Source organism: Bos indicus, chromosome 19 (assembly GCF_029378745.1).
Source record: "Bos indicus isolate NIAB-ARS_2022 breed Sahiwal x Tharparkar chromosome 19, NIAB-ARS_B.indTharparkar_mat_pri_1.0, whole genome shotgun sequence".
Classification (NCBI taxonomy): domain Eukaryota; kingdom Metazoa; phylum Chordata; class Mammalia; order Artiodactyla; family Bovidae; genus Bos; species Bos indicus.
Window position 1 is genome coordinate 57,766,046 of NC_091778.1, and position 25,565 is coordinate 57,791,610.

The 25,565-nt window shown below is 58.1% G+C and overlaps 2 protein-coding genes and 1 non-coding gene across 5 annotated transcripts; 1 reads left to right on the forward strand and 2 right to left on the reverse strand.

Moving 5' to 3' along the window:
• Positions 1 to 1,321: 1,321 nt before the first annotated feature.
• Positions 1,322 to 10,499, reverse strand: OTOP2 (otopetrin 2). Its single transcript, XM_019980842.2, has 6 exons — positions 10,187 to 10,499; positions 9,440 to 9,576; positions 8,095 to 8,153; positions 7,511 to 7,644; positions 4,233 to 5,110; positions 1,322 to 1,857 (listed from the first exon to the last, which is right to left on the reverse strand). Exons 1-6 carry the CDS (start codon positions 10,497 to 10,499, stop codon positions 1,687 to 1,689), a joined length of 1,692 nt encoding a protein of 563 aa, XP_019836401.2. The 3' UTR covers positions 1,322 to 1,686.
• A 1,368-nt stretch (positions 10,500 to 11,867) lies between these two features.
• Positions 11,868 to 18,762, forward strand: USH1G (USH1 protein network component sans). 3 transcript variants are annotated; one of them, XM_070774114.1, is made up of 3 exons: positions 11,868 to 12,216; positions 14,385 to 15,605; positions 17,030 to 18,762. In XM_070774114.1, the coding sequence occupies exons 1-3, from the start codon at positions 12,053 to 12,055 to the stop codon at positions 17,031 to 17,033; spliced, it is 1,389 nt and encodes a 462-aa protein (XP_070630215.1). In that variant the 5' UTR covers positions 11,868 to 12,052; the 3' UTR covers positions 17,034 to 18,762. The 3 variants fall into 3 exon arrangements, with proteins under 3 accessions (XP_070630215.1, XP_019836299.2, XP_070630214.1); XM_019980740.2 differs by lacking the exon at positions 17,030 to 18,762 and having other exon boundaries at positions 14,385 to 15,609; XM_070774113.1 differs by having other exon boundaries at positions 12,123 to 15,605.
• A 1,776-nt stretch (positions 18,763 to 20,538) lies between these two features.
• On the reverse strand, positions 20,539 to 20,611 carry TRNAG-UCC (transfer RNA glycine (anticodon UCC)). Its single transcript has one exon. It is a non-coding gene; the product is annotated as a tRNA-Gly (tRNA).
• Between the last annotated feature and the right edge of the window lie 4,954 nt (positions 20,612 to 25,565).

Genomic DNA, 25,565 nt, shown 5'->3' on the forward strand with positions numbered 1-25,565 from the left:
GAGGCGGCTGGACCGGAGGGCGGGGCCGGAGGCGGTGCAGACGCGCGGCGCAGGGGTAGGGTGGGGTGCAATGTCCTTAGGCCAAAGTAGAGGCCTTGCGGGGTTCAGGCCACACTTTCCTCTGGTGGCCCAGCAGGGAATGAGCCGTCCTCCATAGATCTGGGGTCGCTCCCCGCCCCTCACCTCCCCGTACTCCACCTAGCACCAGCCTTGCCTCAGCCTTTCTCCCCCTAAGTCGAACGTGAACTTGGGGCGAAAAAGACCTGGTTCCGACAGGGCAGGGGGCGCCCCCTCTGGCCCTCCTCAGCTCTCCCTGGAGCCTGGCGTCCTGCCCACCTAGTTCTTCTGGCGGAGTCCTGGCAGGTTTTTCTACAAAGTCCCCTGTGCGTCTGACCCTGTTGCTCTCACTCTCCCCTCTAAATGCCGTCTCCTCCCACCCCAGGCCCCATCCCAACCTGTTCCCCCTTCTCCTGACTCCGCTAACTGCTGGCGCCTCCTTTGCCATCTCTCTTTGCACCATCTGACTTTCTCAGTCTCTCCTTCTCTATCTCCCCCTCCCTCCTTTTTGGGATCAAATCATTTTATAGGGGGGCTTCCAGAGAGGGTCGAAGGGCTGGGAGAACAATGAGATCGCATGTCCTCTGCCCCACCCGGGTGTCCCCACTTCACATTCACCCCCATCTCTATATCTTTTGTAGAGTAGAAGCCAGAGGGCTTTGGAGAGGAGCCTCAGGGACCGCAGGAGGGGCAGGTGGTGGGTGAGGGGAGGCCCTGATGGGGTGGGCTGTGCCATCCAACCCCTGTTAAGCTAGAACAGCCAGGTTATAAACTGGGTTATATCAGCGTGTGTTATAAATGTGAGTCCCTGAAATGTTTTATTTGAGGGGGAAACAAATGCTCTGATGCTTGAAAGAAAAGTTTGGAAATTATTATTTTTAGTAGAAAAGTGCTGGCTTCCTTTTGCTGTGGGACTGTGGGCAAGTCACTATACCTCTGGGCGTCAGGTTTCTTCTTTGTAAAATGGCAGTTGGATTAGTCAGTCCTTCCCAACCTTTCACATGTCATGGAACACATTAAAAAAATGTCTATGTCACTTGAGGATAAAGAGAAGAGAGAGGTGGAAGCCTGGGGACTCCACCCAGCTGCTCCCAGCCACCCAGGTACTAGTCTGTAACTCAGACTTGGCTTGCCCACAGAGAAGCCTGAGACCTCAACATCTCCAGGGGTCCTTGCAGCTTTGACCCCAAGACCCCCCTCCTGCAATCATCTTAGAGGTGAGCGCTGAGACAAGAAGTGGGGAGCCAGGTGGCCTAGGGCAGCATCAGGTTTATTGTTTCCAGATCCAGGCGGCAGCACTGGCCAGGACACGGGGCTGAGGTAGGGGTGGAACCAGAGCCAAGGCCGCTTCCAGACCTTGTCTGGTCCTAGAAAGGGGTGCAGCAGGGGTTCCTCCTCCCCCAGCGGCCCCACCCCCAGGCTCATGCTGGGGTGAGTGTACATGTCCTGATGGTGATCTAAAAACTCATCCTGGAAAAATAACTCTTGTGAAAATGCCACTCTGGGGCCAGTGTGGGGACGGGAATGGAGAGTACGAGGCACAGTGACTGCCAGCCTGGGGTTCATTCCTGGGGGTCACTGGGTGGGTGCACAAGCCGAGCTCCTCCCCCCGAGGTCCTGAGCGGGGCTTCAGGACATCACGTAGACCTCCAGCAGGCTGGAGACAGCGTGCATGCGGTAGAAGATGCCGAAAGGCAGGCAGATGTTGACGATGGCTGCCCAGAGGGAGTAGCCATAGAAGTCCACCTCCACGGTGTTGCTGAAGTGAGGGCGGGCCCCAAAGGCAGGCATGATCCACAGCTGTGGGGAGAGAGGAGGGTCAGGACCTGGCCTGGGAGGGGGGCTGCGGGTCACTCTGTGGGCGGGGGGCAGGATGCGGGTCCCAGCCCTCTGGTTTTGTGGCTATCAAGGGCTGGGTGTTGCTGAGCCGGGGGCTGCAGCCCCTTGGGCAGAGCCTGGCACTCACAAGGGAACTCAGTAAATGTGCCCAACTGAGCTTGCCCACCCCCAGGCTGAGGCACCACCCTCAGGATGGTCCACTCGTGGGATGGGGAGAGAGGAGAAGAGGTTTCAGTAGGTGACATGAGAATTTGGAATAAATGGTTAAACCAGCAGCTCTCTCCTGGAGAGATGCCAGTGGGTGAGGGTGGTAGAAGCAGACAGGCCCAGGGCAGGGGGGCCAGGATCCTGCCAGAAGGCTTCCCCACCCCAGCTCTCTATGAGCTCCGCTCTCCAGTTTCACCCTCCACTCCCCACTCCCTTCCCAGGTGTGGGAGGAGGTTGAAGCTGGAATCCTGCTTCATCTCTGGCTGTGAACCCAGACGGTTCAGGCATGGGGCGTGAGGCAAAGAGAAAAAGCTTCTGAGCTAGGCTGGACCCTCTCCAATCACATCCTTAGGCACATCACAGCCCAAATCGGAGCCTGCCTCTGTCCTATAAAATGGAATTGGAGATGACACTCTAAGAGCTGATCCAGACTCAGATACCTGGAGCAAAAGCGGCCTCCCAAGTGACTCTTAACCTGTAGGCTCGGCCTCGGGAGAAAGTGAGGGAGTGGCCAGGGCTGGAGGAGGTTTCGGTCCTTACTGCTTCTACTGTTACGTCAGAGATTGGTGACTACCCTTTTTTAAAAACAAAATAAGTTATTTGTGCTTATGTGCATGCTCAGTCATGTCCGACTCTTTGCGAACCCCACCATCGACTGTAGCCCGCCAGGCTCCTCTGTCCATGGGACTTCCCAGGCAAGATACTGGAGTGGGTTGCCATTTCCTGCTCCAGGGGGTCTTCCCAAACCAGGGACCGAACCTCCTGCATCTCCTGCATTGGTGGCAGATTCTTCACCACTGCACCATCTGAAAAGCCCTAAGTTACCAGTAGGAGGGGAATATTCAAAGTGGGGACTTTGCCAAGAATGCACCTCAGTTTTCATGTAGACCCCCACTGGAATGCAACCCCTCTGGAGATGTGTTCTATGTTGGGGTATACCTGTATTCCCATCTATTTAAGGCTGTTTTCTATGTTAGAGGTATTTTTCTGTTAGAGGTTAAAGCTAAAAGGACTATCTTTATATTGAGCAACACTTCACTGAGGTGTGCCCTCTGTTTGGGATGTATTCACAGGGGAACATGTTTCTCTGTTAGAGATTTCCCTCCCAAGGGTTCTTTCTACGCTGGGGCCTTTCTCTATTGGGTTGGAGCTATACACTAGGAGTATTTTTCTATGAGGATGCACCTTCAGGAAGCGTGTTCTCCTACAGAATGCATATTTATATTGGGTGAAGCCGGACTATATACAGAGGAGTTTTATTTTGGCTCAGATGGTAAAGAATCTGTCTGCAGTGCAGGAGACCAGCGTTCGATCCCTGGGTTGGGAAGATCCCCTGGAGGAAGGCATGGCAACCCACTCCAGTATTCTTGCCTGGAGAATCCCATGGACAGCCTGGCAGATCACAGGAGTTGGACATGACTAAGTGACTAACACTTTCTCTTTCTCTTAGAAAGAGGTTGGCACCTCCCTGGTGGTCCAATGGTTAAGACTCTGCCCTCCAAGGAAGCGGGTGTGGATTTGATCCCTGGCTGGGGAATGAAGATCCCACATGCTGAGCCAGTGCAGCCAAAAAATAAATAAATAAACAAATAAATAAAATAAAAAAATAAGAAAGGGGCTTTTCGGACTCGCTGGGGAGGGGGTGGCTGCTGTGGGTGCTCCTCTCCCGGCCAGCCCGCCACTGCACTCTGCTGACAGACCACTCACACGTACACTGGTCCCTGCCACTTCCTGTCGCTGCTCCGATTATTCTAAGAAGTAGGCTGGTCACAAGTTCCCAGGAGCAGTCACACCTCCCATTTGGGAGCAAGGTCCCCCCCACCCCACCCCAGCTCCCTCTCACCTCCTCCCAGCCCCATGTCAGCATTCCCTGGGACCCTACCAGCTCTATCCGCAGCCTCGAGGCCAGAATGCTGCCATCTCATTCTCTCTGTATGCCCTGAGATGCTGTCTGCCCCGGGGCTGCTCTCAACCTTCCCTGAACCTGCTTCTTTCCTCGAGAGGCATAGGATGCTTCCAAGGAGATGGGAGCAAGACAGAGAAGGCCAGGTGAAGAAACCATAAAAAGAGCATTTTCCCTTGGCTTTCTCCAACCCGGAGCCCACCCCCGTCCCCGCCTGGGTACTCACGATGATGTTGCAGAGCAAGAGAAACAGGGAAATGTCCTTCAAGCACCGGCGTCTCCAGTGGCTCCTGGGGGCCACGATGATGCTCGCAGCCTCCTGAGGTCCTGCTGGGCTGGGGCCAACCAGCCTGGGGGTGGGCGGGCAGGCGGGCAAGGTGTGGAGGGCGTCCAGGTTGGCAAAGGTCAGGCCATGGCAGGGCTCCTTGGGGGGCGTGTCATGAGGCTCAGCGCTGGGGGGGCCCCGGTGGAGGCTCTCAATGATGAAGACGTTCTGGAAGGTGTGCTGGGCGATCATGAGCAGAGCGTGGGCTAGGTTGAGCCCCGCCAGCAGGTCCCTGGGGGTGCCTGCCACCACAGCCACGATGGAGTAGTAGGAGATGGCATACTGGCCCAGGGCAGCGCCCATCAGCAGGGCCACGTCCAGGGTGCGTGTAGGGTTCTTGTGCTGGTCCATGGCCCGGCGGTCGAAGCGGTAGATGACCGAGCCACTCAGGCTGACCAAGGTCATGAGCCCCAGACAGACGATGTTGAAGCTGTAGTAGGTGACCAGGGCCTGCTGGGTGCGGCTCTGCTCCCCGCTCACTTGCACCTCGTAGATGATGAACACGGCCAGCCCCACCACGAAGAGCATCAGGCCCAGGACCGGGCCGGCGAAGAAGGTCTCCCGGAAGAGGCTGACGGGGGACGGGGCGTGGCTGTGGCTGGGGGTGGAGGAGGCGAGCAGCCTGCCCACGTTCTTCCACATGACGTAGAGCATGGTGGAGGCGAAGAGGCTGTACTCGATGTTGAAGGGGTACAGGTAGAAGTAGCCCTGCTGGAAGATCTGGCAGACCGCCGTGTCGCAGGAGCAGTCTCCCCCGACCGCGCTGCTCGCACGCTCCACTGTGGAGAGATGGCATGCAGCGGCACTGCCCTCCCGCCTTCCCGGAGGCACCCCATCTGAAGAGCCTCACCCTTGGACAGTGACCTTTGGAAGGGCAGGCTTTTGAGCTGCCACCACCATACCCCAAATGCCTACACAGGGCCTGGCACGTTCATTCATGCCACAAGTATTTACTGAGCACCTACTGTGTGCCAGAGACCGTGGGGCACGTCCTTGAACAATATCCAGGGCTCAATCAACAACAACAACAAAAAATCTGGGGGACTTCCCTGATGCTCTAGCGGTGCAGAAGCCGCCTTCCAATGCAGGTCCAATCCCTGGTCGGAGAATTAAGATCTCACATGCTGCGAGGCAGCTAAGTCCAGAGGGCCACAACTAGAGAACCCGTATGCTCTGGAGCCTGTGCGCTGCAGTAAGAGAAGCCCTGGTGAGCTGCAACTAGCGAAAGCCTGTGTGCTGGAACAGACCCAGCACAGGCAAAATAAAAATAAATAAATATATAAGTAAATAAAGTTAAAACAAAAATCTCAACTGCAGAACTGCCTGCTTCATCCCATCCCATTCCTGCAGAAACACACTGCCAAACCTTCCCCGCCAGTCATGACTTGCTCAAGACAGGCAAGGCTCCGGTCCTAATAGAAGGTGGCCCCCCGGGCAACCCCTAAACTCGAAGCTTCCTCACCTCTCTCTCCAGCATCTGCCTCAGCCAGAAAGCACCTGCTGCGCCCAGGTCCTGGCCAGGACCTTCTGTCACTTCGGTTTGTACCGTACTGATGGGAATCTCGTTCCACATCCAGAGTGTACTCTGCTGTGTAGGATACCTCGGGCCTTGGCAGACATCTCTTTTGATCCCCAGAACTATCTCCGCTGGTTTTGCAGAGAAAGGAACTGAGGCTCACTGAGGGCAAGTGGCTTGTGATGGCGGAGTTGATACAAATGCTGTGACTCTCACCCCCGAGGCAGGTACCTTGCCGGGCGCCTCTCTGTACCCCTGCAGTCCCAGCATTTTAGGTCATCCACCTCCCCGGGTTGGTTCCAACCATCCTCAGGAGCCCTCTGTATGTGGAAGGCGGCCCTCTGTCAGCCTGCTTGCCTGGGATCTCCTGGATCCACATTTTCCACTCCGGGACCCTGCTATGCGGGGTGTGCGTGTGTCTCCAGGTCCGAGCAGGTTTGGTCATCTAGTCTGATCTTGGCGGTGGGGGGCCCTAAAGAAGTCCAGAGAACCGGGACCGGGGGACTGTGGGCCTGTTCTTCACCATAGCATACTGTGTGTTCAGTCACATCCGACTCTTTGCGACCCTATTGACCGTAGCCCCTCAGTCTCCTCTGTCCAGGGGATTCTCCAGGCAAGAATACTGGAGTGGGTGGCCATTTCTGTCTCCAGGGGATCTTTCTGATGATTCAAAGCAAAGATGGGTCTTAATGCTAGTTCTCTGTTGTCAAGCTCTGTGACCTTGGGCAAGCTACTTAACCTCTCTATGCCTTAGTCTCTGCATCTGTAAAATGGGAATACTAATGGTACCCATCTCATAGGGAGGTTGCAATGGTTAAGCAAGATGGTGTTTAAGACACTTAGCACAGCGCCTGACGTATAGTGCTCCGTGAATGGTCACCATCATCATCACGATTATTATTTCTGCCTTCTCCTCCTTGCCAGACACTCTGTTCTCATCCTGCGCTTCCACCACTGAGCAGCCCTGCCTCCCATCTGCTCTCTCCAGCTTGCTCAGCCATGCCCTTTGTCTCTGGAGCCCGAATCCCTCCTCTGGTGGCATGGAGACCTGGACAGTGGGACCAAGGCTGTACCATCCAGGATGAAAAGATGTCCCTTTCGGCCTGGATGGGAGGAGAGTTTGGAGGAGAATGGATACACGTCTATGTGTGGCTGAGTCCCTTTGCTGTCCACCTGAAACTGTCACAGCATAGTCTGTTAATTGGCTGTGTGCGTGTGTGTTCAGTGGCTTCAGCTGTGTCAGATTCTTTGCGACCCTAGGGACTGTAGCCCAGGATCCTCTGTCCACGGGACTCCCCTGGCAAGAGTACTGGAGTGGGTTGCCATGCCCTCCTCCAGGGGATCTTCCCAACCTGGGGATCGATCCCAAGTCTCCTGCATCTTCTGCATTGGCAGGTGGATTCTTTACCCACTGAACCCCCTGGGAAGCCCTAATTGGTTTTACCTCAATACAAAATAAAAGGTTTTAAAAAAAAGAAAAAAAGATCTCCCCATACTCTTCCTCCTGGGTCACCCACATCTAGACTTCTTCAGAGGCATAGCCTGGAGCAGGAGGGGGCCTCTGGCCTCCTCCTGTGCCTCCATGCCCTCTACAGGTCCACAGAGCACCCAGCCCAAGGCCTGGCCACCAAGGGGCCAGGGTTAATCCGGAGTGTGCACTCACGGTCCAGAGCAAGGCGGGTATGGCTGGTGTTGCTGTGAGAACTGCTGTGGGAGTGAGACTGGTGCACGGATTCATCCACCACGGCTGCCATCCAGATGGCCAGGTTGGTGGTGAGTGTGAGCATGAGACCGCACCTGTTTGGGGACGGAGAGCAGAGGTCACTGAGAGTCTCTGGCTCATGTCGGGTCCCCAGCAAGGTGCAGAGCTGGGGCTATCCTGGGAGATGGTGCTGAGAAGCAAGAAGCAGGCAAGCCCCCATGTGAGCAGAGAAGATGAGTTTGGAAGGAAGACAGCCTGGCTGAGATGCCTCCTGAGAGAGCTGGGGGTGTCCAAGGGCCACTCTGCTTCCTTCTCTAAGGGAGAGGACGTTTGTCCATGACACACATCATCCTACCAAGTACCCCCCACCCCCATAGCACAGGCTGGTGGAAGTCGGGCTTACAAAGCGAGAGGGCCTCGACTGAAGACCCATCTGGGGGCAGAAAGAGGACCCATGCCCCAGGCTGGGAAGCGCCCATCTCATGCCAGGTGAGCTGAGCACCTGGGCATGGGCACTGGGCCACAGGCGTGGAGCAGGCACTCACCGAGTCAGATCCAGGTGGGTGTGAACACAGTCTTTGGCGGAGACCCAGAGAAAGTAAGTCTGTGTTGAGAGAGAGTGGTGGTGTCATCTACTCCGCAGGTGGGCTCACCCTGGGAGCAGCCAGGCCCACGCTTGGCACTATGTCTGCTCTGCCTCAGGAACTCTCCGACTGCGTGATCACGTTTATTTCAGCTTTACAGTGTGAGATGAGTTTCTCTCTTTCTATTCTATGGGGCAATCAGTACCAAATACTTCTCTGATCTTTAAAAGTTTGCAAAATGCCACCAGTAAATTCTCTGTCTCTGTTTTCTGTTCCTTCGCAGGGTGGAGGGAGTGCAGTTTTGAGCCTAGTTATTTATTCCTAGGTGCAGGGTCAGCCTCAGGTTAGGTCTTGTTCCAGGTAAAAAGAATCTCAGGGCTTCTCCACTCCACTTAGGCAGCATCCTCCCACCCCATCCTCATCCTGTTGCCCTGCAGGTCCTCCCCGTCACCTGGATGCCCACAAATCCTTGCTCTGGTGTTTATCAGTGTTGTTGCTGTTTGGTTGCCAAGTCATGTCCGACACTTTGTGACCCCATAGACTGTAGCCTGCCAGGCTCCTCTGTCCATGGGCTTTCCCAAGCAAGAGTACTGGCGTGAGTTGCCATTTCCTTCTCCAGGGTTATTGATGTTGGAGTAGCTTTATTTTCCATTTTGCCTGAGTGTTCTTTAAAGTCATAAAATGTAAAATTAAAACTATGTAAATGCCAAGGTCTTAAGTGTGTTAAAGTGTGGAAGCCTGGGCAGCGTGGACGATGCTTCAAGAGAGGGAACCATGCGTGTGGTCATTCTGGGCTGAGGTCTGTGCTCAAACCAGCCCTGCCTCAGCTCGGTCAGATCTCTCCAGGGCTTATTTATGCAACAAATAAAAACTTGAATTTGTTTGAAGAATCCCATGTACAGGATACCCTATTTTCTGAACAAATTCAGAATACAGGGGACATGGCTGAGGCCAAACTGGCCATGCCCATGGTAGGACCCTGAGCTGAGACCTATGTCCTCTATGAGCCGCCAAGGAAGGCAGGGCAGTTCTAGCGACAGCGCAGCTGCCACAAATGACGCCTCCTAGGTGTTAACTACCGGCACCACTTAGGTTGAAATGAAATCGCAGGGCCCTGAAGCAGGCACTCACATTTGGATATTACTTCATTACCAGCCGCTTCCAGATTTATGGACTTGTGATCTTCACTACAGTCCTATCCCCGCCTTAATTAATTGCTCAGTGTAAAAGAGGAGTGGAGCTCAGACCTCCTGACCCCAGGCCTTGGCTCCTTGCCACCACACTCAAGGACACTCCTCCCACCCACCTGGACAATGACAAACACAGCCTGGGTGAGAGGGTACAGGATCTTGATGGCTGACTGGCACTCAAAGAAACTGGAGTAGTAGCCGGTCTTGAAGACATCCATGACGAGAGTGCAGATCCCAAACAGCACCAGCCCGCCTGGGAATGAGGGGTGGAGGTGGATCAGAGAGGCAGGAGAGAGGGATTGTAGATTTGAGGACGGATGGCTAAGTAATGGGATGACGGGGTGGATCCATGGATGAATGGGGTAGGTGAGAGGATGGATGGATGGATAGCTAGGTGGACAAGTGGATGATGAATGAGTGGGTGGAAGGATGAGTATATGATTGACTGAGTGGATGGATGGATGTCCGATTGAGCCCCCACCTCTGTGGCTGTATGGATAAGATAAAGGGCTCTAGATAGGCTCTCTCAACTGCAACAATCATCTGTTCTGCGCTCTCCATCAAAGTCTCTTCCATGATCACCTTCTTTCAATCTTTAGACAGGGCAGTGAAGTTCCTTTCCAGCCCTCTCTGCATCCCTTTTCCAGGACTCTTTCCCTTCCTCTTCTCCCCCAATCGCAGCCCACCTCATCCTCAGGCACGTCTAGTCCTGGGCAGTGCTGGAGAGGGGGGCAGCGCGGGGAGGCACACTTCTCAACAGTCTACCTCCAAGAGCCCCCAGAGGTTCCTGCGAGAGCTCCCCAGCCTCCGGCTCCCACCCTAGCCCGCCCCACCCCAGCTCCCGCCTCCCCCCGCCCCCGCACCTCGGAGCCAGATGGGCCCTGCGTGCGCGTCCCGGTAGGGGACGCCGTCGGGGCAGCGCGCGGTGCCCAGGAGGTAGAAGAGGATCCAGACCATGGCCAGCAGCAGCATGGTGGTGAGCAGCGCGAACACGTCGGTGTCGTACACCGCCACCTTGTTGAAGGCGCCGCCGCTGATGAGCGTGCAGGCGAGCAGCAGCACGTTCACCGCCAGCAGCACCGACAGCAGGCGGCCGCCCTTCTTCCAGACCTCGCGAGGCGCCGGCCGCGGTGCCGGCGGGCTCTCCTTGGGGTCCGAGGGCAGCTCCGTGGACATGGCAGGGCCACTGGAGGAGGTTGGAGGGGTCACTGTGGTGGGGAGTAGACAGGACCCAGGTCAGCTTCGAGGGCTCTCCCTGCTGCATCTTATCCCTATATTTGGGGACCGGGGTTGGGGGAGCTCCTCGCCCGCGCAGAGGGTGGGGGCTGCGGGGTGCGCGCGGAAGCGGGAGAGAGAAGCCGACCGTGCGGGTCTCGCGCTCGACGGGGAGGGAAGGAGAGGCGGCTGCGGCCCCGTCGGACCCCGTCCAAGGTCCCCCACCCCCCAGATGCGTCGGCCGGCTAGCCCCCAGGGGCACCCACCTGACTGGGCCGGGAGCCCGCGCTGAGCTGGGGGTCAGGGGGCGGCGAGCGCGTCCTCTCTCTGACGCCGGGCTGGACGGGTGCTTTATACCGGGGAGGGCAGGGTGATTTACAGCCGCGGGAGCTCAGCTCCATAAACCTCTCAGTCTCACTCACATGATCCATCTTTTTTCCGGGCTGAATTTAGGGAAGAGCGTGCGGGAGCCAGATAAGGTGAGATTTATATTTATCCGTTAAGAGGCGCCCCCTCCCCCGCCGCCCTGTCACCTCGGCGCAGCCCGGCTCGGGCGCGGCCCCGCAGTGCGGCACCCAGAGGACACCCCGCCCCCGGCGCCCACCGCGCCCTGGCGTCCCGCGATCCCGACACCCAGAGCCCCAAAAGCCGACGCTCAACAGACGCCCCAAGGGCTCGCGGGCACCCCGACGCGCCCCCAGCCCCGGCGGCCCTTACCTTTGTGCTCCTCTATTGCCGCCCCAAGATCGGGACCCTAATGCCCCTTCCTCCCCGCCCCGCCTCCCCCCACCCCCCCACCCCGGGCACCCTCAGCAGGACTCCAAGTCCGGTCTTCCTCCAGCGCTTCCCGCATCCCTGCTCAGGCGGATGCTGCGAGGGCGCACTTGGGTATCAAGTCCCTGGCCAGTCTTCCAGCGCCCTCTACTGGACAGAGCGGGCAGGGGGCGGCCTGGACAGCTGAGTGCGGATCGCTGACCGTCTGGCGATCGGTCCTCGTAACCTTCTTGGACGCTCTGTCCAGGGGGCGGGGGGTCAGGACAGCCCTCAGACATCCCTCCCCAGTCCTTGGCCCGTTCCCTCGACGGGTAGAGACATCGGGGGCCGCCGCGCCTGGGCTGTCTTGAGGACAGACCTCGAACTGCCCCCAGACTGGGCCTCCCGGGGCGGGACGCAGGGGTGACCCTCTGGCAGAGGGGCCGGTCCTGTGGGCTCAGGGGCAGGGTCACTGCCGTGCACTCGGCAGCAGGGAGTTTAGGACCCAGGGGCAGCGCGGGGCGGCCTTCCGGGCGGCGGGCGGTCTTCCCCGCACCCTCCCCGCCGGGTGCGCGGCTCAGATGTCGGAGTAGCGGCGGTTCTGGAGCTCTCCGTCCTCGGTCTGCGGCGGCAGGGGCTGGCGGCCCCGGCCCCTGCCCGGCCCCCTCCCCCAGCCCCATGCCTCAGCTCTAACCCCGCCGCCCTCCCCCGCGGGGGGCACGTCCCCGTGTCCCCGGCCCGCCCCGTCCAAGTCAGGCGCCATGAACGACCAGTACCACCGGGCGGCTCGGGACGGCTACCTGGAACTCCTCAAGGAGGCCACCAGGAAGGAGCTGAACGCCCCCGACGAGGATGGCATGACCCCCACCCTCTGGGCCGCTTACCACGGCAACCTGGAGTCGCTGCGCCTCATTGTGAGCCGGGGGTGAGTGCCGGCTGCCCAGGCCCCTTAGGGGAGGGCAAGAGCCTCAGGGCCCATCTGGAGCCCCTAAGATCACCTCCCGCCCAATTCTATGGCATCTTCCCCGCACCTCGTCTGAGTCACGTCCTTCCCTAGGACAAGGCCCTAAGGTGGGACCTGGGAGACTGGCAGTTGTGGGAGGTGCAGACAAGCTGAGGCCTGTGACATTTGTGACCTGGATGTGGGACTGAGAGAGGAGGGGGCCTGGGGTGGGGGTGGGGGCTTCAGAGTGAGGAGAAAGCGGGAGGGGCCACCTGGGTGGGTAGTGCCAGGAGGACAGAGCGAAGGGCATGAGAGAGTGGAGGAAAAGGAGCAGAAACCTCACAAGTGGGGCTGCCAAAGGAGCCCCTCCCCACTGCCCACCCCCACCCCCCCAGCCGGGGGCCCAAGGAGTCTTCCCCGCCAGCGCCCACAGCCCTCACACACTGTTCTCACACGGCTCGCTCCCTGCTCACTCCCGGGATTTATGGGCACTGACCGCAGGACCAAATGCCACTCGGTTCAGCCACCCCATTAACTCGCTCCCTCTGTCCCCCTCCCCCACACGGGCTCCCTCACCCTCCCTTTGGAGTTGTCCAGGGTGGACAAGTGGGCATTGCATCCAAGTGTCAGGGCCAGGGAAGGGGTTTGGAAGTAGCAGTTGAGGGATGTGGTGCCCAGGGCTACTGACTTGGGCTCCCTGGGGCTGCCTGACCCTGTGAACTACTTGCCAGCCCCAGCGGTTTAATAAAGAGAAGCCAGGTTGACCCGGACACCAGGGCGGCCTGGATGGGGCAAAGGGAGGCCAGAGATGCCCCTAGAGGGTTAACATGAACATCTCAGGGCCTGGGAAATCATGGTGCAGGCAAAGGGGCCCAGCTGGCTTGGTGCCAGGCCCTGGCGTGCGGCTGGAGCATGGGGTGAGCGGGGAGCCCCCCCCTTTGCCCTCCCTCCATGGCTGCTCCCCAGGCCCCAGCAGCAGGTGACAGCAGCCCCCAAGACTAGGAGCTGAGCCACGTTCCAAGAGGCCAGGACTGGCCCCTGTCCACACCAAGAGGGTACAGTGATCCTGCTTGCCCCTTGGAGAAATTCATGGGAAGAGGGGACAAAGGCGGCCCCCTGAGTGCACCAAGCCCCCCAGCTCCTCCGGAAGGCAAGGGCTGGTGCTTGATGGGGTGTGGGCCTGTTGCCCAGCAACTCATTCCCACATGCAGGACCTGAAGACCAGCAGTGGCAATGAGGAGGGGGCTGCGGGGTAGGAGGAGGAGCGGTCACACAATGAAGCTATTCTTCCTCCAGCCCTGCGGGGTGGCCTCCTCATTAGCTTGGGGCAGAGGGCCTGAGCTAGGCCCTTGAGGGAGGGGCGAGTGTGGAGGAGGGGAAACAGTCTGGCAAGGAGGGGCTGCGTGGGTCCCCCTGACAGGCCCAAGCCAGCCTGCCTCCCAGGGCTCATGAAGATGCGGTGGCCCCAGGACTGGACAGCAGCTGGGCCCAGGTGGCAGGATGCCCGCCCCCTCCCCTCCGGTCCTGGCTGCCCCCACGCTCCCCTCCTGGCCCAGGCCAAGACCCAACACCTGCTCTCACACGCGGGCTTGCCAGGCCTGGCCCTGCTCCCTGCAGACGTGGCCGGTCCTGGGGAGACGCAGGCACCCGATCACCCACTCCCGGGGGCTCAGGCCCAGCACACACCACTAGTACACCACTCCTGTACTGGCAGCCGCTTTCCCCACGCCTGCCGAGAGACCCGCACTCGGCCCTGGCCCACCACCTCTCTGGGCCAGCTCCCCGCCGGGCACCATGAATAATTCACTCCTTTCTCTCTGGGCATCAAATATTTATCCCCTGAGATTCCCAGCCCGCGGTGCTCTCGGGGGAAGGCCCGGCCCTGGCCCCGCCTTCTCCGTCGCCCCACCCTCTGCGAGCCTGGGCCACGTGGAACCGCGGGCTCACTCTAGGTGCGGGCAGTGGCTCCGGGCTGCGAGTCCCGGGTGTCCTGGAGTCGGAGAAGCGATCTCAGGCCGTCGAGTCCCTCTGGGGTGCCTCGGGGGGAGCTCAACCAGGCCGGCCACCTCCCGCGCCTGCAGCTGCTGCCTGCCGACTGTCGGCCTGAGTTTGCGATGGCTCCTCACCCCTCCCCGCGTGTCGTCCCGCAGGGGTGACCCGGACAAGTGCGACATCTGGGGCAACACGCCCCTGCACTTGGCGGCCGCCAATGGCCACCTGCACTGCCTCTCCTTCCTGGTGTCCTTCGGGGCCAACATCTGGTGCCTGGACAACGACTACCACACGCCTCTGGACATGGCCGCCATGAAGGGCCACATGGAGTGCGTGCGCTACCTGGACTCCATCGCGGCCAAGCAGAGCAGCCTCAGCCCCAAGCTGGTGGGCAAGCTGAAGGACAAGGCCTTCCGCGAGGCGGAGCGGCGCATCCGCGAGTGCGCCAAGCTGCAGCGCAAGCACCACGAGCGCATGGAGCGGCGCTTCCGGCGCGAGCTGGCCGAGCGTGCCGACTCGCTCAGCTTCTCCAGCCTCACGTCCAGCACCCTGAGCGGCCGGCTGCAGCATCTGGCGCTCGCCGGCCACCTGCCCTACTCGCAGGCCACCCTGCACGGCACCGCCAAGGCGGGCAAGACCAAGATCCAGCGGAAGCTGGAGCGGCGCAAGCAGGGCGGTGAGGGCACCTTCAAGATCTCCGAGGACGGACGCAAGAGTGTGCGCTCGCTCTCTGGCCTGCAGCTGGGCAGCGACGTGATGTTCGTGCGCCAGGGCACCTACGCCAACCCCAAGGAGTGGGGCCGCGCCCCGCTCCGGGACATGTTCCTCTCCGACGAGGACAGCGTCTCCCATGCCACGCTGGCGGCCGAGCCTGCTCACTCGGAGGTCAGCACCGACTCCGGCCACGACTCCCTGTTTACCCGCCCGGGCCTGGGCACCATGGTGTTCCGCAGGAACTACCTGAGCAGCGGGCTGCACGGCCTGGGCCGCGAGGACGCGGCACTAGACGGCGCGGGCCCGCCGCGGGGGCGGCTGCAAAGCTCCGCCAGCCTCGACGACGACAGCCTGGGCAGTGCCAACAGCCTGCAGGACCGCAGCTGCGGGGAGGAGCTGCCCTGGGACGAGCTGGACTTGGGCCTGGATGAGGACCTGGAGCCCGAGACCAGCCCGCTGGAAACGTTCCTGGCCTCCCTGCACATGGAGGACTTCACCTCCCTCCTGCGGCAGGAGAAGATAGACCTGGAGGCGCTCATGCTCTGCTCGGACCTCGACCTCCGCAGCATCAGCGTGCCCCTGGGGCCCCGCAAGAAGATCCTGGGCGCCGTGCGGAGGCGGAGGCAGGCGCTGGAGCGCCCGCCGGCCCTGGAGGACACCGAGCTGTGAGTGCACAGCGCCTCGGCAGGGATGGGAAGAGAGGGCTTGTATGTAACTCCCTGGGGTGGGTGGATCTGCCGTTTGGGGAGGTGGGGGAGGTAATAACCAGGTGGTCATCAATTACAAGAGGCCCCACTTATTTACCGGGCCTTCCCTGGTGGCTCAGATGGTAAAGAATCTGCCTGCAATGCAGGAGACCCGGGTCCAATCCCTTGGAGGGGAGGATCCCCTGGAGAAGGGCATGGCCACCCACTCCAGTATTCTTGCCTGGAGAATTCCATGGACAGAGGAACCCGGCAGACTATAGTCCCTGGCGTCCCAAAGAGTCCCACGCGACTGAGCAACTAACACTTTCCACTTGAAGAAGTTGAAGTTGAGTCGCTAAGTCCTGTCCGACTCTTGTGACCCCGTGGACTGTAGCCCACCAGCCTCCTCTGTCCTTGGGATTTCCCAGGCAAGAATACTGAAGTGGGTTGCCATTTCCTTCTCCAGAGGATCTTCCCGACCTAAGGATCGAACTCTGGTCTCCTGCATTGCAGGCAGATTCTTTACCAACTGAGCCATCAGGGAAACCACTTATTTACCCCCAATTCTGACAAAGAAGCTGCCAGTTTACATTGCTGATGTCAAATGCATCTCAATTTTGAAGATGTCAAAATGGAGAAAAATGGGTGTCTTCCTACGGATGACACAGTGGCAATCACAGCCAGGCTGTTTTGAGCGCTGCCATCTCCTGGGTACTAGAGATGCCCTTGTGCAAGTTCCCTCAGTTAATTCTCCCCAGCTCTCACGTGAAGGGGCTATGTCATCCCCATCTGACAGGTGAGCAAGTGGAGGTTCAGAGGGTTAGAGTAGCTCGCCGGAGGTCCTTTTGCTGCTGAGTGGAGAGTCGGGCTTGATCCCTGTGGCTCTAGAGCCTAGGGACAGGGTGACTCCCATGGGATAGAGGGTGTGGCAGTTAGTCACCTCTCCAGATGCCCAAACCCTCAAGGCAGATATTTTACCTGCTGGTCCCTGAATCCTGGAACCAGGAACATGAGCAAATGCTCCCATCAGGGCCAACAGCAGCCTTGAGGGCAGAGTTGTCACCTTCAAAAAGCCACAAGGGAGCCGAGGGCCGCCGTCTCACTGGCAGCATCGTTGGCTCGCCTGGCCCTGACGCTCCGTCGTAACGTCCCACAAGCCCAGCAAACGCTGCCGCCCCCTTTTGGTCTCTCTGGCCTTTACGCTGCACAACTGGGCGGGGGTGGCGGGGTGGGGAAAGGCGTCTGGTTTAGAGTTTGGGGGATGGGAGGGCACCCTGAGGCCACTCTTTGCATCCCTGACCATCAGCCTGCCCGGGGAAGGTAAGTGGGCAGAACAGTTGGTCTTGGCTTAAAGTAGTGCCTCCAAAGACTCTTAGCTCAGGTCTGTTTCTGTTTCTCCACAGGTAACAGGGGCTCCTCTCCCCAGACCAAAATGAGTTGCAAGTTGCCACAACCCACAGGGGGACCACGAGGTCCTCACAGTTGCCAGCCCTGCAGCTCCCCGGCCCCTTCCCCGGAGCAAGGACCATGCGGGTCATCTCTCTTGAACGCCTGTCCACACTCTGCAGCAGAGGGTATGGCCTGCAGGCACCTGGAAGGCCAAGAGAGTGACCCAGAACATCAATTCTGAGGGGTCTCAGGGTCCCTAAGCCACATCTGTTTGAGTGGCCTTAAAGGACATGTGCATTCGTGGAAGGCCAGCCCCAGTGCCCGTTAGAGCTGCATGGAAGTGTGGGGGGGTGGGGGCACCTATCTTGGGGACTATGGTCCATCGTCACTTCTCCTCCGAGGGTCCTGTCATCTTGCTCAGTCTGCAGACTCACCTCCTACCTTTTTGTGAAGGAAGGGTTTGGGCTGCCTCCCCTCCCCACATACACCCCAGGGAGGAGGTTCCCAGCTAGACTCTTCAGCCAAATGCCTGAGCTTAGTCCCCTGCCTGTCACTGAGCATGGCTAACCCCCCTCCTTCTACCGGCCATGCTGGGGGTGGGGGGTTGGAGTGCCAGGCTGGGCTGGGGTGGGGTGACTGGTGCCCTTCTGGCATACCCCGGCGTGGGGTCCAGCCTGACTTGGCCCTCCCCACGCCGACCTTCTCCACTCACTCTATCCTCGTATGTGCAGCCTGGTTACCCAACCTTTTACCCCCTGCCTAAGACCCCAGAGGGTCAGGGCCGTGGATCCAAGGTGCTAGAGCAACTGGCTGCAGTATTATGGCCCAGCGGGGATGCTCTGCGCCGGGCAAAGGCATCTGCCAACTGGTTCAGGGTCCCGCAGGCCCAGGAAGGCAGAGACTGGTTGTAGCCAGGTGTCCAGCTGAGTGTGGGCAAGGCCTGCGAGGTGGACCCTTGGGGATGTGGAGAGTCTAAGCTCTGATTGTCCCCAGACCCCCAGGGCTCTGTGTCAGGAGGTTGGTTGGTGGATGTCGCTCAAGCTCTGGAAGCCGCTGGGTGCCTCTCTGGTTCTGCATGGGTAGCAGGTGAGGGAGAGCTTAGCTAGAGTCCCTGACCTGTCATGCTGGTGAGGTTGGTGGAAAGGCCAGCCTCAGAGGGTCCTCAGAACAGGTCCTGAGTGTGGGAGAGTCACTAAAGCCCACACACAGGGGGCACATATACCCCCATGAGGATGCGTCCTTGCTCTCTGTCGACAATGGTCCCCCCATCTCTGATCTTCAGCTTGGGAAGCGGCTCCTACTGGGGGGGGGGGCATTGCCACAGCCCCCAGCTGCTCCTTCCTGGGGCCCCTTGGCTGGGGCAGGGGAGAGAGAACCCCCACAGAACACCACAGGCCTCGCTGCAGTGTGTCTGTGTTTGAGGATGGCCCCCAGGCACACACATGCTCCAAGGTGGGTGTGATGGAGAAGGCCCCTGTTCCCACACTGAAGGCTTGGCTGCCCTGAGCCCGCCTCAGTCTTTCTGCCTGTTCTCTGGGCCTGCGGCCGCCCTTAGGTGCCGATGCAACTTTCCAGGAGCGCTGGGAGCTGCCTTCCCCTCCAGTTCCCTGTCCACAGATGGCTTCGGCGCCCTCCCGGTCCTCCCAGTGCTGGGGTGGGGCAGGCTCCCCAATTCCCACCACTGTACGAAGCGCCCCTCCGGCAGGCTCATTATAATTTTTGTAGAAAACATTCTGCGTTTTTGTCATGACTATGTCTTGTTTTACTCATGTGGGGGTGGGACACGGGTGGGTGGAGAGAGCAAGAGGGTGGAGGCGGGAGAAGGACTTTTTGTGTCTATGAGGACTCGGTCCTCTTCCTTGGGGGGAGGGGGTCCTGGGATAGATGGTAGGGCAGCCCCCACACATCTCTGCAGAGCCTCCCTCATCCCAAGTCTTCACCTTGCTCTCTCTCGACCTAGGATTTAGAGCTGATGGAGAGAGGGGGTTCAGAAGAGCCCCCCAACAGCTGAGTGAGGAGGATCTTAAGACCCAGCCCACCGCAGCCTCCAGTGGGGTCTCCATTTCCCTCATCATCCCCAGGAAACTTGTGGGGCAGTCCTATTTAGGATGTCCTTTCTCCCAGGGGTAAGGCTTGCCCTGAGGCTGCAGGACAATGGGCTCTGTTTTCTCAGTCAAGTCTGGGAAAGAGCCCTGGAGTCATTTTGCTTCTTTCCCTAAGGTTGCTGGGCCCAGTGCTGCTGCCAAGAGCAGTTCAAGACAGCCTCCTCCCTCCAGGATCATCAGAAAGGTTTATAGGACATCAGAGCCACAAGATTGCCTAGCGAGCGTCTAGAGGTTCCAGGCCACCTCCCTCCACTTTACAGATGGGAAACCTGAGGCCTACCGAGGAGACCCAGGCCTCCTGATTGCTGCCAGGCCTTCCTCACCGCCCATCACCCCTATCCTCACCCCCACCTTGGTTGCCAAGGGGACCAATTAAGATGCAGAGACGCGAGATGCCGCCCTCGGGTGCTCCTCGGCGTTCTGCCAACTCGTGACCCCTACTGGCGGTCCTGGTCACTGCACCTACCTCACCAAAGACCCGCCTCCTGGCGCCGTCGGTCCGGGGACGGACATAGGGGTGAGGAAGCCAGAAGACGATACGGAACAGACCCGAGCTTCGGCGTGGAGGCGAGACTAACCGGAAGCAGTGGGGGCTGGGGTCCCCACGGGTGGAAGCCTGGGGTGCAGCAGCTGGTGTGGCTCCAGGAGGCCTAAGGGGACTTTAAACACAGTGAAGGGGGGTTTTATACAGTAGGGATTCACCTTTCGCTACTCATTCCCCTTAAAATTTGGATCGAGGTTAGGGAAATTCTAAAATGCTAATCAATGATTCTTAGCTTTGGGGAATTCGAATCTGGTGCCAGAATGGACACTTGTCCTGGAAAAATGCACATTGAACACGTTTACACTCACACACAACTTTCCTCCTGATTCCAGGCAGCTCCTGTAGCCGGCAGAGGTCCAGGGACCCCAGCTTACGAAGCCTTAGGGTTTCCGTGGTGGCTCAGTGGTGAAGAAGCCACCTGCCAATGCAGGAGACTTGGGTTCCATCTCTGGGTCAGGAAGATCCCACATGCTTCAGAGCAACTAAGCCCGTGTGCAACAACTACTGAGCCTGTGTTCTGAAGCCTAGGAACCACAACTCCTGAGCCCACACACGCGAAAGCTCGTGCTCAGCAACAAGAGAAGCCACCGCGATGAGAAATCTGAGCACCGCAACGAAGACTGGCCCCCGCTCACCACAACTAGAGAAAAGCCCTTGCAGGGACAAAGACCCAGTGCAGCCAAAAATAAGTACATAAATTAATTTTTTAAGAAATAATAAGACGCTTTAGCTAGACTGCTGTGACATTACATCATAAATGAGATTGCAGAGTTGCAGTAGGTGGGAATGGTGGGAGGAATCAGAGGCAGGAAGGGCCTCAGGGTATGTGGCACATCTTTTTTTTTTGCCTGCTCTGTAGAGTGCAGGATCTTAGTTCCCTGACCAGGGATCAAACCTGGGCCCCCTGCATTGGAAGCGCAGGGTCTTCACCCCTGGACTACCAGGGAAGACCCAACAAACTTTTCTTTTCACGGATGAAGTAACTGAGGCCACAAGCCAAAGATCACAGAGCAGCCAAATGAGTTAAGTGATACTAGGTCGCCTGATGCCCCTTGTTTTGCCAGCTGCCGCCTGTCCCCAGGTTAGACAGTCCCGGGAGGCACCATACTCCGTCCTCTCAGCGTGTGTCTGTGTAACCTTCTCTGAGACCAGCCTGGGTTGCTCGGGAGGTGGTCGTACTCCAGAAGGCAGCAGGATCTGGGCGGCAACACTGGCTTTTCCCCTGTCCAGATGTTGCCTTAGGCAAGCTACCCAGCCTCTCTGAGTCTGTCCCCTCATTTGTAAAACAGATCTTATGTTATGAAAGTGTCACCCGCACAGGTCATCGGGAGGGGGTGATGACGATGCACGGAAAGCACTTATGCTGCCCGGTATTTAGCGCACGCCAGTCGGTAATGACCACAGCTATGCGTGGGGTCTGAAACGGGCCCACGGGGCGCTCCTTGCACCTGTGGTCCCGGCGGCTCCGTGGGTGAGTCCAAGGCAGTTCCAGTGAGCAGTCCTGCTTTTCTGACCCTTATGTGACAAAGAAACAGAGCCCATCCTCATCAAACCAGCAAGGGGTGTTGACAATCCAGCCAGCGGTTGTAGAAGCGTCCCCTAGCCAAGGGTGGGGAAGGACTCCTGGAGAAGTCTGAGCTGTTGAGGTGCCCAAGGAGCTGAGTATATTTTATGGAGCAGGAGTTGCAGACCCACCAGCCTGCCCCCGTTTTGCCACTGTCTTTCCCCACTCCTGTGAGGTAGGCAGGTGAGGGGTTTTATCCTTCACAGGTGAAGATACTGAGTATCAGAAAGGTTTTCTGATGTTCCCAAGCTCTCAGAAAGTTAAGGATAGTTCAGGATCCCTCCCCTGTATCCCTTCTGCCACCCCTTCAAGGGCAGGATGGCAGGAGGATATACAAGCCCCATTTTACAGATGTGGCAACTGAGGTTCGGGGTGGGAGGCAATGACCTGCTGGGAACTGCATAAGCCAGGATATTTAGTCTGGACCATTCACACTGCTGCACTTGGTCAGCTGCTGTCTCAGGGCATGTATCTAGCACTTTCTACACAGCAGGCCCAGCAAACCCAGGAAAACAGTGTCATGGCTGTGTCTGACAGGGAAGGAAACCGGGGCTCGGGCAGGTTTAAGTCATTTCTCTAAGCTTTGGGACTCCCCTTGTGGCTTACACCGTAAAAAAACTGCCTTCGATGCAGGAGACCTGCGTTCAATCCCTGGATTGGGGAGATCCCCCTGGAGGAGGAAATGGCTACCCACTCCAGTATTCTTGCCTGGAGAATCCCACGGACAGAGGAGCCTGGTGGGCTACAGTCCATAGGGTCGCAAAGAGTCAGACATGACTGAGCATTGCACAGCACCAAGCTTCCGAGTGCAGAAATGTCAGGGCTGTGGGATTCAAACCCCAAACTCTGGCTCTTTCCATGGCAGTCCCAGACCCATTCACTGAGCTAGATGCTAACTCAGCACAATGGTGATTCAGGGGCTCCTGAGGTCAGAACAGGGGCTCAGTTGGCAGGACTTGGGGAGGTGGGATGGGGGACAGACGGGCCTCTTTGCCCCCTCCTGCTCAGCCTCTAACTATACCAGTCATGGCTCTCTGCCTGTGTGTACACGTGTGCCCATGTGTGCCCATGTGCACCCACATGTGTGTGGGTATATGTGATGCAGCTGAGGACGCTGATGTGGATCCAGGTAAGGATGGGGTGTAATGCACAGAAAGTCCTGTGAAGCTTGTATTTGTTTGTGCGCTTCCGTGTGCTCGTGTGTCTCTGTGGTTTTGCTCATTTGTCTTTGCCTGGGAGTTTCCAGGTTTTCCAGAGAAGGGAGGTGTGCACATGAGTGAGTGTGTGTGTGTGTGTGTGTGAGCACAGTCACAGAGGGCTTCATGACCTGGTCTAGAGTTTATTTATTTATTTTTAATATTTACTTATTTGGCTGCGTAGAGTCTTAGTCGTGGCACATGGGCTTAGTCGCCCCAAGGCATGTGGGATCTTAGCTCTCTGACCAGGAACTGAACCCACATTCCCTGCCTTGCAAGGCAGAGTCTCAGCCACTGACCCACCAGGGACACCCCTAGAGCCTATCTGAGACTCCTCCCATCTATTGTCCGTTGTCAGGGCTCCAGCTCCTTCAGACTGAAAGGCTGAAGCTCCGGCCCCAGCCCTCACCCTGAACAGAGGGCTCCCACGAAGCTTCCTCCAACCCTAACTCAGTGAGCGGCTTGTTGGAAAGTCAGCCCCAGGGGCGGGAGTGGGCAGTAGGGGGAGAAGGGCCGGTGGTCCAGAAGGCAGCGAACGGGGTAGAGACGAATCAATCTTTCAGGGCCATCCGGGTACCGAGGGGCCTGGTGGGCCCTTCTAGGGGCTATAGTGCTCAGACTGGCCTGCCAGCCCTGATATTTGCTGGGAAGACTGATTTGCTGTTCCAAGCCTCGGTATTTAAATCTGTAAGTGGGGATAATTATACGCCACGTCACAGGCCAGTCCTGAGGATAAACTACCTAAAGCTCTTAGTTCAGCCTTGACGTCCAGTAGGCAGGAGACCAGCCCAGGGACCTGGGGCAGGGGCTCTGGGGACGGGGGAGGGCTCAGTGGGCACCAGCGAGGCCTGGGCATCCCTGAGCTGGTGGCAGAGAGCAGTGCCATGCTGGACTGACCCCCAAATCCCCTCTCCATGTTAGCACACCTTCTGCACAGTCATGCACAATGGAAGTGGGGGGATTATCACACTCCTGAACCCCAGCCCTTCTCACACACACACACACACACACACACAAAACGTGGGCAAGGACGAGGACAACATAGAGGAAGTGAGGGTGTTCAGCCCTTTTCCTCACTGGAAACGGAAACCATTTATGAATATCGTTACTGACACCTATATATATTAGATTTAAATCATATCAATAGCCAAAATAACAACATTGCTATCATTACCATAGCCCAAGGAATGGCATTTGTGATAGTCTATCTACCTCAAACCTTTGCCCTTTTATTACCTTCCTGGTAAAGTGCATATTAATAGTATCACCTTCATCCACTCCGAATCACCCTTTCAGAAAACTGAGGCCCAGAGAAGCCAAGTGACTTACCTAAGGTCACACAGCAAGGACTGGAACCTGTGTACGGGAATCGCAGCCCTTACTCCCCGCTCAGCTCCAGCCCTGGCAACTGGCCCCCCCAGGCCCCCCACACACCCTTCAGGCTGCTCCATACCCCAGAGTCATCACCCACACTGGCTATGGTGTTGCCCTGGTGCAGGCGGGGAAGGACCAGATGACCCTTAGAAAGCCTCACAAGGCGGGAGGCTGGGCTGCTAAGAGCCCCAGCCTTGGGTTTTCAAGGACCTAAGATGCTGAGGAAGCCTCAATGCCTGTGAGGTGGGGACAGACAACGGCCCCAGAGCCTCAGCAGCATCCCCACCGGATCCAGGTCGGGCCCCTTTCCCTCACCGGTCTTGCTTCCTTGATCTGCCTCTAGGCCATCACCAACCTGGCTTTGTCCCTGCAGAATGGCAGGATGGAGGCTGCAGGTCACTGGCACCCCGCGGAGGGTCCCTGGAGGCGAGGCTGATGCCCCCGTCCCTGTGGTCCTGCCCTGCTGGATCCAGAAGCTTCAGGTGCTGGTCCCACTCTTAGCTGACCAAGGTCTGAGCCAGAGGCGAGGCCACTTCCCCCCAGAGCACTCAGCCCCACCCCTGTGAATAATGCCACTTGCCTCACAGAGCTGGGCCTTTGATGATTTGGGGGGTGGCAGGAATGGGTGGAAGACAAGAAAGGGTTAAAGACCCATTCACCTAGGTTTGGAGCACAGAAAGGGTTGCCCTGCTGGCAGGAGGTGTCTTTCTAGTCCACCCTGTGCCCCCCAGACTCCTGGTTCCAACCCTCCAGGTCTCCAAACCCATCCCTGACTCTCAGGGTTCCCCCTCCAGGCCCTGGGTCCCAGGCAACGCTCCCTGCCACCCTACCCCAACCACAACAGTAATTAACCCCAATGAACCCCAGCAAATAAAGATCTGGATGGCAGAAGGGAGGAATCATCGCTGCCCCAGGGTGGGGAACTCCAGAGTCTCCCAGGAAGACCCAACCCAGCATCATCTAATACACACCCCTCGTGCTATTATTGATGCCTGGGTAGGCCCATGAGCACCCAGCCCCTTGGGGTCTGGAGTCTTCTCTATCATCTATTTGTTTTTTAACTTAAAAAAAAAGCACAAAGTCTCCCTTTTTAAAAAACATATTTATTTATTTATTTGGGGCTTCCCAGGTGGCGCTAAAGAACCCACCTGCCAATACAGGAGATGCAAGAGACCCGGGTTTGATCCCTGGGTGGGGAAGATCCCCTGGAGGAGGACATGGCAACCCACTCCAGTATTCTTGCCTGGAGAATCCCACGGACAGAGGAGCCTTCCAGGCTACAGTCCATGGGGTCGCAAAGAGTTGGACACGACTGACGTGACTCGGCACGCACGCACACAGGTGTATTTTATTCGGCTGGGCCGGGTCTTAGTAGTCACACAGGGGACCTTTGACCTCTGCTGCACCATGCAGGACCTTTGAGTTGTGTCATGCGGGGTCAAACCCTGGCTCCCTGCGCTGGGAGCACGGGGTCTTAGCCTGGGGACTACAGGAAAGTCCCTGGGGTTGTTTGTTTCAACAGCTAGTGTTACTTTTCCTGATTAAGGCAGGCAGATGACACAGAGTGCACTGAATCTTATGGCCAGATAGTATGACGGGGGATCACTGCTGGGCAGTATATGATAGCTGACGTCGAAAACAAGCTGTAGAGGGAGGGGCTTCCCTGGGGCTCCAGTGCTTAAGACTCCGCCCTTCCGCTACAGAGGGCACAGGTTTGATCCCTGGTCAAGGAACTAAGATCCTGCATGCCATGTGGACAAAAAAAAA

Excerpts from the sequence above, each read along its gene's own strand:
- OTOP2 (XM_019980842.2), bottom strand. The coding sequence starts at position 10,499 with ATGTCCACGGAGCTGCCCTCGGACCCCAAGGAGAGCCCGCCGGCACCG. Across the intron at positions 8,154-9,439 it reads CTGTGTTTGTCATTGTCCAG|ACTTACTTTCTCTGGGTCTC; the intron begins GTGGGTGGGAGG and ends CTCTCAACACAG. Across the intron at positions 5,111-7,510 it reads TACCCGCCTTGCTCTGGACC|TGGAGCGTGCGAGCAGCGCG; the intron begins GTGAGTGCACAC and ends ATCTCTCCACAG.
- USH1G (XM_070774113.1), top strand. The coding sequence starts at position 14,029 with ATGAATAATTCACTCCTTTCTCTCTGGGCATCAAATATTTATCCCCTG.